Source organism: Electrona antarctica (genome assembly GCF_951216825.1).
Source record: "Electrona antarctica genome assembly, chromosome: 14".
Taxonomy (NCBI): domain Eukaryota; kingdom Metazoa; phylum Chordata; class Actinopteri; order Myctophiformes; family Myctophidae; genus Electrona; species Electrona antarctica.
Window position 1 is genome coordinate 13,406,712 of NC_136795.1, and position 15,753 is coordinate 13,422,464.

The 15,753-nt window shown below is 43.5% G+C and overlaps 3 protein-coding genes across 3 annotated transcripts; 1 reads left to right on the forward strand and 2 right to left on the reverse strand.

The window, feature by feature from the left end:
• Nucleotides 1–1,162: 1,162 nt before the first annotated feature.
• Nucleotides 1,163–3,398, reverse strand: trir (telomerase RNA component interacting RNase). Its single transcript, XM_079519345.1, has 3 exons — nucleotides 2,535–3,398; nucleotides 2,065–2,136; nucleotides 1,163–1,969 (listed from the first exon to the last, which is right to left on the reverse strand). The coding sequence occupies exons 1-3, from the start codon at nucleotides 2,820–2,822 to the stop codon at nucleotides 1,862–1,864; spliced, it is 468 nt and encodes a 155-aa protein (XP_079375471.1). The 5' UTR covers nucleotides 2,823–3,398; the 3' UTR covers nucleotides 1,163–1,861.
• Nucleotides 3,399–3,841: 443 nt separating this feature from the next.
• On the forward strand, nucleotides 3,842–12,766 carry mcm5 (minichromosome maintenance complex component 5). The gene is made up of 16 exons (XM_079519343.1): nucleotides 3,842–4,164; nucleotides 4,831–4,957; nucleotides 5,314–5,442; nucleotides 6,030–6,202; nucleotides 6,461–6,616; nucleotides 6,824–6,993; nucleotides 7,455–7,626; nucleotides 8,222–8,333; nucleotides 8,836–8,979; nucleotides 9,067–9,132; nucleotides 9,553–9,729; nucleotides 10,089–10,201; nucleotides 10,738–10,866; nucleotides 11,260–11,402; nucleotides 11,897–12,024; nucleotides 12,360–12,766. The coding sequence occupies exons 1-16, from the start codon at nucleotides 3,992–3,994 to the stop codon at nucleotides 12,459–12,461; spliced, it is 2,214 nt and encodes a 737-aa protein (XP_079375469.1). The 5' UTR covers nucleotides 3,842–3,991; the 3' UTR covers nucleotides 12,462–12,766.
• A 143-nt stretch (nucleotides 12,767–12,909) lies between these two features.
• On the reverse strand, nucleotides 12,910–15,469 carry hmox1a (heme oxygenase 1a). Its single transcript, XM_079519344.1, has 6 exons — nucleotides 15,386–15,469; nucleotides 15,223–15,277; nucleotides 14,983–15,094; nucleotides 14,299–14,514; nucleotides 13,778–14,050; nucleotides 12,910–13,340 (listed from the first exon to the last, which is right to left on the reverse strand). Exons 2-6 carry the CDS (start codon nucleotides 15,264–15,266, stop codon nucleotides 13,167–13,169), a joined length of 819 nt encoding a protein of 272 aa, XP_079375470.1. The 5' UTR covers nucleotides 15,267–15,277; nucleotides 15,386–15,469; the 3' UTR covers nucleotides 12,910–13,166.
• Between the last annotated feature and the right edge of the window lie 284 nt (nucleotides 15,470–15,753).

Here is a 15,753-nt window from a genome sequence, read left to right on the forward strand (position 1 = left end):
CTTCCGTCCGTCTGTTACCAGCTAATCTCCGGCACCGTTGGCCCGATCCATGCCAAACTTTGCACACACACTCCTCAACGGCCTGTTATAGCGCCACCATGAGGCCGATTTAGGCAAAACACATTTCTGTAGATTACTCGTACATTTTATCCATACATCACACAATTCGGTATACACTCTCCATAGTCATGTGATCAACACGGATCTGCACCATTTCCCATCTTCCTTCCTGATTGGCTAAGATTCGCTTCCAAAGCTCACATGATTGGTCCGTTTCGAACAAAATGCCACAAATCAAACAGTGTGCAATTTCCGTGAAATTATACACGCACATTTCTACTAGGCTGAGGACGTCATGACACAATTTATTTTCCAAACCAGCCTCATGGTGGCGCTATAACAGGGCAATTCCTGTTTTTACCTATAACTGCATCGATCTGTGTACAACTTTGTATGCGCACTCCCTAGAGGCCATGGAAAAACATTTTCCCTGCATCCCTTCACATCTGCCGGTTATAGCACCACCATGAGGCCGATTTCTGCAAAACACATTGTTTATATTAGTCCCACAGATTTCATCCAAATCTCATGCAAATCGGTATACATGATCTCTGTAGTCATGTGATCAAGACGAGTCTGTTTGATTTCTCAGATTCTACACTGATTGGCTAAGATTGCCTTCCAAAGTCTTCAGGAGTGGCCCGTTTTGTACAAAATGCTGCACATGTCCTGCTCATCCAGAATTATATCCTCAGAGATGCTATGAGTGATCTGGCTCTGCATTTCCTCAACAAAATGAAGAAAATTGTTGCAAAAAACAAACATGTTTATATCACTCCTAAACATTTTGCCAAACATCTCACACACTCCTATCCTCCTGGTGGAGACCTGTGCCCAGAAGGGCACTTTTTCTAGTTCAAATTGTTTTTTTACCGAATGCCTGTGGCAAATAGCTGATCAAAATGTTGCAATGCATTGTGAGCTTGTAGTCAGTGGGTTTTATGAATGCTGAACCAAAAGTATTGACAAGAGCTTGTGACAAAATACATTGGATCCACTGGAACGCGACCATTTCACATTTTCCTGAAAAGTAATGGTTTTGGACAAAAAGGTTTCCACCAGACAGCGACAATATGCAAAATAGGCAATTCAAACTAGTTAATAGCTGCTTCTTAAAAAGAATTTATTCAATGGGTGAAATTATCAGGTGACAGTCAAACAGAAAAGATTGGTTTGAGATAATCACAACAATTGCTTTTCCAAGTGCCTAGCGAGGGGAGTGGACCAATACACACAGTAGGGTCTGTTTCCTCTCGACTCCAAGTTGAACCAACATGGAGGTTTTGTGGCAGTGTGTCATGGGTTCCAGCCTGGTAAAGCTGGCAACTCTGGCACCATACCACAAAACTGGCAGTGGACGTTTAATCAAACTGCCTCATTTCGCAACAGAAATAAAGAAAATACTGTGTAATATAACATAACTCAATTGAGCAGCTACAACTACGACAAAATATAACAAAAGCATACTGATGTCCGAGGAGTAAATCGGTCACATTGATGACTAAGAACAAACCAAATCAATAAGACTTGAGGGAAGTGCACCCTCAAGTCTTTTTGACACCACATCCAATCACAATAGTCCAACACACCAGCAAAATCCTTAAACAATACAAAAAAAGGCAGAAAGGGGGATGGGTTGGGCAACATCTGGCAAATTGTACACAAGTTTAAGTTTGTGAAAGGTTTCAAGATCGACAGGTCACTAAGTCTGGCAGTATGGACTGTCCGGTCTTCCAGGACATTTCCCCCAGTCCCAGATGCCATAATGAAAACATTGTCGCTTCACTGTTGCCACGGGAGTCTACTTGACCAGAGGCCTGGTTTTGTCATCATCGCCACACTGGTGTGCTTTGTACTTTTTCACCTCAGCCATGTATTTTGACCAGGCATCACTCTTGCCTGGCTCAGTCTGAGAGAGACGGAGAGAAGGGAGACAGAGACTCAGTGAAATATATGTTTAACACGTTTAATAAACTGCATGTCAGGCGCAAAAAACAAACGTACCTCGTTCTCTGGTTTGTGTTTCTTCGCAACCATGCCGGTCTTTAGGAACACACCACCTCGGCGCTTCCCCACCTGGTTAGGGGATAGAAGACTGAAACCGTTATACGAGCTCTTGCAGGGGTACTGCCAATGATGGAGATTACACGAGAGAGCAGGTGGTCTACATTTTAGGCTCCTGCCGCCGCACCACCAGCAAGCCCTCATGAGAAGCTGTCCCAATCTAGTCTGGTCTACATTTAATTTGCATTTTTACCGAATGAGCCACTGGATTCAGTGTAGACACAGACTTAACTACAGCTCTAAGTACCGCAATCAAAAGTCTCAAGTGCAACGCCAATTTCATATGACCACAACTGCATGTATTTAAGTGTTCATATTATATGTAACTTAAGTGAGTTTTCGTTTGTACGTGCAATATGCTTCAATGTAGGCCTACAGCTAGCTCATCTTACAACTACCAAACCCCTTACAAAGCTCGTCACGGGAGGGGGCTTCTTGTCCTCAGTTGACTGTCCTTGCTCTGCAGTTTGTGCCTCTCCACTTGCGTGCTCCATTTCCTTTCTTCGCTTCTCTGCCTCCATTTTCTTCTTGAACATCTCCATGAAGCTGCCGTCGTTGGCGAACGCATTTCCCCCCGGTGTTGCCTTGCTCGCCCCCGGTGCGCCCAGTGCGGGGCTGGAAGGGGACGCGGGGCTACTGCTGTTAGAGTCACTGCTGCTTTGTTGACTTTTGCTGCTGTTGGTGTGTTTCGGATCCATATTTTCTCGGATTTATCGGCATAAATCCGCAGTCCAATATGTATGTTATTTAGCCGGCTATTCCCCTTGTGATAATAAAAGTACAGCACAAAATGTGATGCGAGATAACAGCGCTTTTCAACACGCTGCGCGTGGCTGGCAGGACCCCGCCCGAAGCCAGTGTTATAAAAAGATCCAGGGAGCGGTTAGCTAGTTAGCACCGTTCCATAAACAAGCAGCGTGGTTTCTAAGCCATTGGATGAAATCCGTGCGATGGTTAAAATGTCCCAGACAGCGTTGAAGAGTTTGATCTCAAATAACGTGTCTGACTGTCCTGATCCTGAACAGAACAACAACACAAAGACACTTCTGCTCCAGATGCTAACGTTGAGGCCTCCGCTGGGCCTTTGTGGACAATGTTTGTCCTCCAGAAATAACAAATAATAAACATATATTCACTTGCGTGGTGTATCTAACTACACGCTATTTTCACCGCGTACGTGTCGGGCGAGAAACCAAGACGCCTGGTTATTTTCGTATATTTAACTATTCGTTTTCACAAGTTTCGTTATGTTTCACTTGCGGTCGGCCATCTTGAATTACCTTCCTGAAATGTGACGACTGACGATCGACAGACCGACGCCTGCTGCCCCTGTCCTTAGTGCCACAACAGCGCCCTCTAGTGTGCTGGAAGGTTTGACATAAATAATTCGTTCTTTATCAAATTAAAACATATATAAAACATGTGGGAAAACTAAACATATAGAGGAAATGTAAAGTGTTTGTGTATTTAAATAGGATCCATCATCCACATAATATTATAATGTCAGTCAGAAGTCTCGTTTCAGGTTGTTGTTTTTCTCTGTGTGTGTGTGTGTGTGTATGCGTGCGTGTGCGCGTCGCTAGTTGCTCCTCCTACCTACTGTCTTTTTCGCGCCACCAGGTTCTACAAGTCCCGCCCTTATCTTTAAATCACACCCTCTTGCAATAGTTTCAACCAATCAAGCACGCGCTCCTTTTCCTTGGACCAATGACATGCCGAGGGGCGGCTCTTGGAAGATGCAACTCGCGGGAAATTGAGGGACACTGGGAAGGAGTTTTGCCGCGAAACACATCGTGCTATACCCTGTGTTGTTTGTTGTGCAATCTCTGTCAATTTAACTAAAATAAACTTTGCGTCTTGATTCAGAATGTCTGGTTTTGACGACCCAGGAGTTTACTACAGCGACAGCTTCGGAGGTGGTGAGGGAGCCGGTGGCGATGAGGGTGGAGTGAAGCGGACCCAGATCAAGAAACGATTCCGTGAATTCCTCCGTCAGTTCAGAGTTGGAACCGATCGCACCGGTTTCACATACAAATACAGGTAATACTTTGTCTAATAGTTGTTTATAACAACCAAATGGCTTATCATTCTTATCTGACCTGGTCTGGTGGGCGATTTAGTGGCAGCGGTGGCCGAACGGATAGCGGCGCGGTCTTGATACCGGAAGGTTCCTAGTTCGAATCAGCCGTCCGACACGTTAAAATTACCACCGCTGAAGTGCCCTTGAACAAGGCATTGAACCACTACGATGAAATGTGTTCTATGAGCAGGGCCTGTCTGGAAACAAGTTCTTGAGCTTAGCCCAGATACCCTGGGTAAATATAGTTTTTATTTCATTTCATTTCATTTCAAGTTCAACGTGGTTAGTTTAGTTGGCTGAAACGATGAGAGAGATGAGCTAACCAGTAACCACCATCTTGTAGTAGGCACTGCTATTTAGGCAAAGAGACCTGGTCCTGGTTATAACATGACTGCCTAAATAGTAGTCTAATTACAAGTTACAACAGACTTTACACTGCACAATCCTATCATTGACGTGTGTGTGTGTGTGTGTGTGTGTGTGTGTGTGTGTGTGTGTGTGTGTGTGTGTGTGTGTGTGTGTGTGTGTGTGTGTGTGTGTGTGTGTGTGTGTGTGTGTGTGTGTGTGTGTGTGTGTGTGTGTGTGTGTGTGTGTGTGTGTGTGCTGACATTTGTGCTGTTTATCAGAGATGAGCTGAAGAGACACTACACCCTGGGAGAGTACTGGGTGGAGGTGGAGATGGAGGACCTCGCCAGCTTCGATGAGGAGCTGTCAGACTGCCTTTACAAGCTGCCATCTGAGAACCTACCTCTGGTAACCTCATGTCTCTACTAGGCTGTCCCAGTATTTACTACCCAGTGCTCGGATCCGGTCTAGAGGCAGTGCACACACACCGTTAACCTATACACTGCTACCTAGGCCGGATCTGCAACCTGTGTAGCGAAGTGATCCCAGCCTAACCTCTGGTGTGAAAATGAACCTAAGCAATCTGACAGCTGTTTGACTCCTGAAAAGAGTAAAACATTCAAACTAGATGGTGTTCACTGTGAGCAGTTTGCTCTGACTAAGTTGATGCTAAGAAGATAATATTGACCTATGTATGAAGATTGAAATGTGTGACAAACTCACTCACAATCTGTGTAGTAACCCCCAACCAACTTGATTGACAGCTGGAGGAGGCAGCAAAGGAGGTGGCCGATGAAGTGACCCGTCCCAGGCCAGTGGGAGAAGAGGTGGTTCAGGACGTCCAGGTCATGGTGAAGAGTGATGCAAATCCTGCCTCCATCCGCAACCTGAAGGTAACGTGTTGTCATTTGTGACAGTTCAGCAGTCACATGCTTTGACTCTAAACAACATTTCAATAATGGTTAGGAAGTGATGGTCTATTGTAGCCAGAACTCTGCACACACACGTTATGTACGTCGAGGAGTGTATTGATTGATTCTTTGAATACTCTAGTGGTTTGAAACGACACAGGGGTACAGTTGGTAAGACATTTGGGGCAAAAAGATTTCCTTTTGCTACCTCATTTCGATGGGAATTAAAATATACCTCCCCTAGTCTCCGGATAGATTTTCTTTTTCTCAGGCCAGTATTGAAGGAAACCAGTGATTCACATTCCTAAATGGATGATGTCTGGGTATTCCACATTGTGGTGGACGAGTAGTAGAATGAGCATTTACCCAACCCATGTTAGATCTAAAGTTACCCCCTTTTTCGTACTATTTTGTAAAACATTTTAAAAAGGTCAATGTAGCTTGGCTATCTTTGAGTGCACGTTTAAAAAAAAAAACCTTCATATACATCCAGTTGTTTCTGCAACATCGTCTCCCCTCCGCATTTCTGACACCAGATTGAGTCTTTTCTTTCATTGCTTCCCCTGTAGTCGGAGCAGGTGTCCCGTTTGGTGAAGGTGCCTGGCATCATCATATCTGCCACGGCGGTGAGGGCCAAGGCCACCCGTGTGTGCCTGCAGTGTCGTGGCTGTCGCTCAGTCATCAACAACATCCCTTTGCCGCCTGGCCTGCAGGGCTACGCTCTGCCACGCAAGTGTAACTCGTGAGTACCAATGTCTGTCCACTGTGCATGATTCCTACTGTGTGTGTATGTAACATTATCAGGAATAGATGTTTGTTCTAATGTTCAAGATAGCCTGGGTGACTGGTGTATAATGCTTGATGGTTGAGCATAGTATACTGTCGGACTGAAACAGAAGGTCCCCGACTTGCTGCTCCTAATAGTTAGGATTAGGATGAGTAAATGCAGAGGACAAATTTAACATGTGCAAATGTACTGTGACAAAAAAAAATACTCCAGTGAGGGGGCCGGCAGAGTGAAATGTCCCATCGATCCGTACTTCATCATCCCTGACCGCTGCGTGTGTGTGGACTACCAAACCATGCGCCTGCAGGAGTCCCCTGATGCCGTGCCCCATGGAGAAATGCCCCGTCACCTCCAGCTCTACGGTGACAGGTAACAATAAGCTGCATGTGTGCCACCACACTGCAGTTCAGCTGCACATCACAATTACATTCAGTGTAGTACAACAATTTGATAACCAAATTTGCTGGTGCCATGCTTTCGCATGACTGCAAATGCAAGGGTTGGAATGTGGATTTGTTTTTTGCGCACTGGTGTGACCATTCCTCGCCAGACCTTGTACCTCTTGTTCTTCCTCAGGTATCTTTGTGACCGTGTGGTGCCAGGGAACAGGGTGACCATCATGGGAATTTACTCCATCAAGAAGGTGGCATTCACCAAGACACGCGGAAATGACAAGGGAGCCGGTGTAGGCATCCGTGCTTCATACCTGCGTGTGGTCGGCATCCAGATGGATACAGAAGGGGCAGGTAAAGATCACCGCATCAAAAGCTGAAGCTTTTACGTTGTATGATGTTATACAGTTAACTGGCCTAGTAAACCATCCTGGTTGCGTGGCACATGATAATGTGAATTCACACAACGGGGATGGTTTACCAGGCTAACAGTTAACACCCATCTCTATGACTGAGAAAGGAGAGAGGCCGCACAGCTCATAGTCACGATGCCATCAAAATCTTTATTTTTCCAACGTTTCGGCAACAAGTTGCCTTCTTCAGGGAATGCCCATCTCTAGACACCCATCTCTAGACAAATGCTGGTAAATTCCGGCTCTATCGTGTTGTAAGCTAGTAGAGTGGAAGTCGAATCCAGCCATTGGATGCTAGTTTTCTATCTTGGCTTTTTGTCATGATTACATTGTGTCTTTGCTAGCTTTAGCTATGCAAATAACTATTGAGCACACAGGATTCCCTTTACTCATTGCTCTCAGGTCGTGGAGTGACTGCCTCAGTCTCGCCACAGGAAGAGGAGGAGCTGATGACTCTGGCTGCCTCTCCTGATGTCTATAATGCTCTGGCGCGCTCTTTGGCTCCCTCAATCTACGGCAGTGATGATCTGAAGAAGGCCATAACCTGCCTGTTGTTTGGAGGCTCCAGGAAGAGGTGAGATCACCTTGTCTAATGGTTCTGCGTTCTGCCTCTGGTGTTGTTGGGTGCTTTTGCATTGTGCAGCGTTTTCCACTTTTTTTTACCCCAACTTGGTCGTTATGATAATTGATTCCTCCCCAAACACATTTGTGTGCTGTCAGTGCTCTTGTATTCTCCTAACTCAAATTATAGTGAGGGAAGATGTAGAGCTCCTCCCTCCCAAAACCCCCTGCTGACAGGTGCCGCCCAAACCCGCTAATGACAAATATCACCCTCTCCACCCGGCTTCACTCCCCCGAACTTGGGACAATTGTGTTCATATAGAGACGCTCGACAAAGCCGGATGCAAACCCACAACCTCTGTGGTGGTAGGCAGGCACTTTACCACTGCGCCACCCAAGAGCCCAAGCATTTCCACTTTGAAACACTGAAGACTGAAACATGTTCAACTGCTGATGCATTTAAATTAATCTTTGAGAGTGAGAACAATAGCCAAGAATTCGTTTTTGGTCCACAAGTTTGTGTTGAGCATGGCATTTTGTGATCGGTCGGTTGAATTCCTCTTGTTTGTGCTGTCATAAAAACGCATGTATCCTCTGGTCTCCCTCAGACTGCCTGATGGTCTGACTCGCAGAGGAGACATCAACCTGCTGATGCTTGGAGACCCTGGTACAGCCAAGTCTCAGCTGCTCAAGTTTGTGGAGAGGTGTTCTCCCATTGGGGTAATTTAGTCATCTGCTTGTTTTGTTGTACATGAGGTTTGCATTGACAGGAAATTGACTAATACATGAAAGGAGGTTCTTTATGGTTGCAGAACCAGAAATTCTCCAGAAATTAATGATCCATCCAGTGCATTAGTCAGTGGGTCTTGTAATGCACTGGAAGCAAATGTTTGTTCAATCCATCAAACATTTATGCGACATATTTTGTCAGTGTCCCTCAGCCAGACTTAACTGCTCCCTGGGTGCAGTAATGGCGACCACTGCTCCTAATGGGATGGCTAAATGTGGTGAACACATTTCACATAATGTGCAAATAACCCTGACGGGGTGCATACTTAGTTTAGACTAGTCATTGGTTAGACATGGGTTAAGGTTAGGTTTAGGTGTGCTGCCCTGTGGGAGGTTAGGTTTAGGGTGAGGTGACAGCAGAAGGCATATTTTTACTCTGTAGGACAGTGTTGCTTATGTCAAGCTAACAATGTTACTCCTGTGCTCCCATCAGGTGTACACCTCTGGGAAGGGCAGCAGTGCTGCCGGTCTGACTGCTTCTGTGCTGAGGGACCCCCAAACCAGAGGTTTCATCATGGAGGGCGGAGCAATGGTGCTTGCTGACGGCGGCGTGGTGTGCATTGACGAGTTTGACAAGGTAAGATGAGAGTGTTTTTTTTGCTTGAACTTGGATTTTCTTTATTCTAATTATTTTTGAGTAAGATGGTTTTATTGTTCTTCACAGATGAGAGAGGATGACAGAGTGGCCATCCATGAAGCCATGGAGCAGCAGACCATCTCCATCGCTAAGGTATGGTCCTTTCAGCGGCTATATACTATATACCTTCTCCTTTGTCTTGAGATGAGATTTGATCATTAGCTCTATTTAAAATGTTAAATAACATTGGGAGAATAAGCCTACTCGCAAAGTGCATAAATGAAGTTTTGCCACTGATTGGTTGCTCTGGACAGACACACACACACACACACAATATCTCATTGACAGCTAGCGTATTGCAGAGCCACCCTGTAAAAATGCTGTGCCGAAAATAGATACTTCAGGCTGGAAGTGGTTAATCTCACCTTAATTTCCTAACGATATCTCACTGCCCCCCCCCCCCCCCCCCCCCCCATGTATATTGTTCCTCTATTTTGTATCATTGTGAACAATGCAATGGTAATATTGTGACTGTTCTGTGGTTCTCTGATAAATGTACTTTTCTAATTCCAGGCTGGCATCACCACCACCCTGAACTCCCGCTGCTCGGTGCTGGCTGCCGCAAACTCTGTGTTTGGCCGCTGGGACGACACCAAGGGAGAAGAGAACATCGACTTCATGCCCACCATCCTGTCCCGTTTTGACATGATCTTCATCATCAAGGACCACCACGACCAGGAGAGAGACATGGTGAGAACATACTGTAGATGGTAGTTTGATCAAAATCCGGACTTGCACGGTTGTGGTCGGGTGTTTTGTGAATGAAGTGAATGTCAGTGGTTCAACTCGCAGACTTCACAGTATACGGTAATTAATGAATTTGTTGATTGTGAAATCTTAGGCAAATGTCCTAACGGAGAAATCAATGTATTCCTTCATTCAACCGCCATTTAGATATTCCTCCTCTCCCGTCTTCCCACAGTTCTTAATTTCTATTCTTTATCTTTTAATGACCCCTGTGGACTTCGGTCCTCTTAAATCTAAAGGGTTTAAGCTGGTTAATCTACTGCGTCTCATGGTTCTGGTTTCTATGTCCCTCTCTTCCGCAGATTCTGGCTCGTCATGTGATGAACGTCCACCTGAGTGCTCACACACAGACCGAGGGTGTGGAGGGAGAGGTTCCACTGGCCACCTTTAAGAAATTCATTGCTTACGCTAGAGTGTGAGTCCTTCATTGATACTTTTTCTTTAGAAGACCACGGTGGAAAATAGTCAAATGTCATGTTTACTCACAGGTTCCATTGCGTGCTCTAGTGATAACACATTTATATAGGCTAGCCACTAACTTACCAGCCAAAAATAAATCAGGCTTATCAGACACATTATACTGTTTTTTTGTTTTGTTGCCAATAGTGTGCATGCTCCACACACCCTTATACTGTATACAATACTATGCAATATACAGTTTGATGTTCACCTGATCAGAATGGGTGGAAGAGGGGTCACCACAATAACTGCATGTCCTGTGATGAAAGGTAAAAGACACCAGTGTGCATCAACAATCCAGAACTAGACTTTAAATTGAAAAGAAGAAAACAAATCATTGGAAACCAGCAGCAATGTAGTTCTGAAGACTCCATTTTGTCATTTGTTTCTGGATTTTAGCACGGCAAACCTGGAAAGCAAAATTACACTATTCTGCATGTGGTCATGTCATGAGTCATGACTAATGTTTGATGTGAATGTGTTTCCTGACAGTAAATGCGGCCCCCGTCTCACTGCGGCGGCCGCTGAGAAGCTGAAGAACAGATATGTGGTGATGAGGAGTGGAGCAAGAGAGCATGAGAAACAGAGCGACAAGAGAGCCTCTATCCCCATTACTGTCAGGTATGTACATAAACTATGTACTATATTATACTATATTGTACTATATTTTGTTATAATATGCAGTAGATATTTGCTGCTGTGTCTTGTAATATTCTCACTGACACCTTCATGGAACTACAGACTAGGCTGTGTGAAGGACAACTTTGCAGATGAGATTTCCAACCATATTAACCCTGCCGTCCCTATTGTGGGCATGTTATTATATCGTGGCAGTGGCCTGGGAAGCGGAAGGTTTGATCCTCGCTCGACTGCTCACAAAAACCTCCCATCAAACCTAATGCACGTCTGATTTACGTTGGACAATGCATTTTATGTACACTAGTAACACTAACAGATATTTTCCGGCATCAGAATAAACAAATCCAATATTTCTTCTACCTTTCCCTCTCCCAGGCAGCTGGAGGCTGTGATTCGTATCGCAGAGTCTCTGGCCAAGATGAAGCTTCAGGCGGTGGCTGGTGAGGAGGAGGTGGACGAGGCCCTCAGGCTCTTCCAGGTGTCCACGCTGGACGCTGCCCAATCAGGCAGCCTCTCAGGTCTGTACCCACCTTCCACATACTGTACAATCTACATACAGTATATTGTATGTACATAGTACAACATTTGCCGAAAATAGGTGATCCAAAATCTCACATCTAGTCGCAATGCAACACGTGAGCCTATTATTGGTGTAGAAGTTCAGAGTCGCATCTGAATATTTAATGTTGATCACTATGAAATTTACAATTTAGGCATTTAGCAGACACTCTTAATCCAGAGCGATTTACAGTAAGCAAGAACAACACATGGAAATACATAGAAATAGTCATCAAGAATCATAAGCAAGTTAAGAACCTAACATCTGTCTAACAGTAGAATATCTGTACAGTGAAGCTATGAGTATACAGTACTATAGAGTGCTATGTCTACATAAAATGCTATCTAAATTCCATAAGTTTAGTAGCCTTTGCATATGCCTGTAAGGTCGTCGAGGCTATTGCAAAATGAAGTAGTTGGAGTTTGGGCATGTCTAACATGTGTTGTCGTGTAGGCGTGGAGGGCTTCACCACTCAGGAGGACCAGGAGATGATTTCCCGTATCGAGAAACAGCTGAAGAGGCGCTTTGCTATCGGCTCCCAGGTCTCTGAGCACAGCATCATCCAGGACTTCACCAAACAGGTCAGTCAGTGATGGCTCTCTGACATGTTGTACAGTGAGGGTCACGGTTCTGTGCAAAACTGAATGAGAAGGCACCTGGATGTGCAAACCCTGCATGCATGCGGGTTGTGCTACAATACAGTTAATTTCAGAATGATTGATTTGTTATTAAACTACTAAGGGAAATTAATTAAAGTATTGCCAACGGTTCAAACTTGAAACCAAATATATAGTATACAGTTTTCAATTTCAGTATAGAAAGTGTTAGATGTTCTTTTAGTCTGTTTGACAAATGTATTTAACAGGCAATCTTTCTCTCCCCCATGGCCTTCTCTTCTACCTCTGTCCTTTTACAGAAATATCCAGAGCACGCCATCTACAAAGTTCTTCACCTCATGATGAGGAGAGGAGAGATTCAGCACCGCATGCAGAGGAAGGTCCTATATAGAATCAAATAGAGGAAACTTGTGTATTCCCTAGGCTACCTACCAATGTTTGACATTGATGTAAATACTGTAGTTTGTTTTTTCTTGTTATCCAGGTGATGTCTATGGAGCAATTTCTGATCAGTCTTTGTGAATCTTGACCATCTAATTCTGGAAATCCTCCAAAATATTTCATACATAACAAGATAAATCTGGTATATTATGGAAATAATAAAAAGGTGGAGACATTGAATGATTTCACTGTGTATTGAAGATGTTTTGTACTAAAGAAAAGTTGCATGCTCTGTAAAGAATTAAAGTATTTGAATTTATGTTGAGTTGGATTCTGTCTGCTGGCATGATGTGAATAGGTCTGATGGATGGTCATCGGTTATGGTCCCTGGAATTGATTTGGGTACAAGTAAATGAGTTGTGGAGACGAGGTTTAAATTTTAGTATTTATTCACTGTACAGTATTCATATAAAGAAATACACTCTTTAGTATATAAAAATCCTGTTCATAAAATAAATTGGATTTAAACTATTCCATTTACTATAACTGGTCAACTTTGATTTCATTATTATTTGATGTAGGCTATAAAGGTTATGTTACAATTTTCTTGCCAACCAGTACCAGGAATAGCTTTATTTTTTATAAAGCAAGCTGTTAGTAAAGTGCTGTACTATTGCTTCATTAAGGACATTTAAGGTTTAGCTATGCATGTTGGTGGTACATGGCTACAATGCATACATTCCCATTCCTACAGTGGCCAGTGCGACACATAATCCCATGGTGAACTGTACAACAGGTGAAGATGGGATGATGGATGCTGGGAAATTGTGCGTTTTGGCCTTTGGTTGGTTTCCCATTTCCTCTGTGATGGTCAGCATTTTCTGCAAGTCATCAAATACCTTGATTGGAAAGATGATAAAAACATTCAGCATAAAGTAAGTTGCTAACATGCATAATTATATTGCATTTATCAGCCCTTCCCCTTTTATATTCACTTTTGTATTTCTCTAGGTTCCCTTGGGCGACCATTTTATCAAAGGGCCAAACTCGGATTGTCTTAAACATAAATTAGTTGAATATTTAACTTAAATTCGTATTTTATAATCTAGTACACTCTCAAAGAGTTTGATTTGTAGATTAAAAATGTGCTCTTTATACCTCAAATCATTTTTACTCTATGTTTACAATTACCGGTAATCACAATCGCAAAATACAGCAAATCCAGTTTAAACCCTTTTTTTTAATACTTGTATATACTGTGTATTATACTAATGTTTATCGCACATGCCCCAAATAGGGGTGTCAGGCTGAAAGTGATTAACCTTCATTCAGTCACCTGGATGTTGAATTCGAATGCTGCAACAGCCTCTGCCAGCACAGCCTCCCTCTTCTCCAATGTCAGTTCGATGCTGTTCATTCTGCTGCGGTACAGCTGTTTGAAGCGAGTGGGACTGGTCACGCCAGGGAACGAGAAGAATGACACGCCGTCTCCTCCGCTCAGCCCCACGGATTTCTGGGTAATCTTCCCCAGCACTTGTCCCCCTGACAGGTCACCAAGGTAACGGGTGTAGGCATGTGCCACGAGCAATGCTGGGTTGTGTTTGCCAATCTGAGAAAATAACTAGCCACTTAGTTCTCTCTCTATATTTGTATTGATTGTACAGTCAAAATTGATGATCATTGATATGATTACTGATATAGAAACAATGGCTTTCTTGTTGAGGTTACATAACACACAGGTAAAAAGTTCTATATAAATGATGTGTGGGCGATTCAACCTTTATCACTTATCAGTTCCAAAGACATGACAGCATAGTGTTTCTGAGAGTGTCCCCTTTGTATTCTTTCAGCACTCACCTGCTGAAGTCTGTGTTGATATCTCTGTGTGGCTGCAGGAACGATTATTTTCTTTTTCCACTCTGGTCCAAAGAAGTGCTCCAGATCTCTCTCTAGGGATTCCAGACGGGCCAGTTCCTGGGGGAAGTATATTGGCACAACAGCTGGGTGCGAGGCATTCCTGTCCAATTCCTGCTCCAGCACTTTGTAGATCTCATACAGGGAACAGAGAAGTAGCTGTTTTGGAACAGAGAAACACATTTCGTCACTGTTGGCAGAAACGTACGTTGTATGTCCTAAACCGTAAAATGGAAAAAAAGAACCAGTGTTAATGGATCCAATGTACCGTGTTATTCAGTCGCAAGCTCTTGTTAATACTTTTTTGTTAAATATTTATAAAATCCACAGACAGGAATGAATTAACCACTTTCACTTTAAAAAAAAAACAAAAATGGCAAAAATAGCATACCTACAAGCTCAGAATGTGTTGCACTTTTGTGACAAGATACTATGAAGTAGTAGGGAATTCATTTACAAAAACAAACAAAGTTTAAATATGGTGATACAAGATTTCCACCTGACAGCAATGATTTACCGTATAGCCTATTAGACTGATAATCTCGTTTTCTCTGTCAAATGGATAATTGAGGGGTGTTGCAAACTCTTTGTGATGATCTCTAAATGCTGTGAATCTGCTGAGCTCACCTTGTACTGTGGCAGAGTGATTTGTCCCTTCTGGTAGCTCAACATCAGTTGTGTGTTCTCAGCTCTGATGTGACTATCCTTAGTGGCTGCCTTGATCTGCTCTGACAAATCACTGTGGATATAAAGAAACTTTGAAAACACGAGAACACAGCCTGGAAGGTGAATGTTCCTAGCTAAAATGGTTCAGTAACATTTTTTGTGCATATTCACTTTGAGTCAAGTATGAGGTGAATACAATACCTGTATCCTGAGGAATCTGTGTCATTTCTCCTTGCGCTCTTCATTGTCTCCAGTGCTGCAAACCATGTCATCATGGTTAATTCATATTTAGTAAGACTTAAAGATAAATCTAAAACTAAACATGCACCGTAACAAACATTACAACAATTTAACATTAACTTACCTGTGTCGTAGCCTCAGTTGAATGATTCTTGAAGTGTATCTTGTAAAGTTGCTCTGCGTGAAGTGTGAACCGTCAACTCTACTGCCTCTGATCTGCTCTCCCTGTTTTATATCAAAGCTGCTGAATGTAATAGGAAGTGTGAGTGCTGACACATCCCTCACATGTCTGAAGCCTAACATGATGAAGCAGTTTCACCCACTTGGTGACGAAGGAGCCTGAGGAGAAAACATGACAGGGCACAAATAAAAATACTGAGTCACTTTAAGGGCTTTTCAAACAGAGTTCAGTGATTGCATAGTCTGTGGTCCCTTACAAATATTTGTGGCTGCCACAAATATCAAGTTCAAAGTGTTTATCGTCACAATACA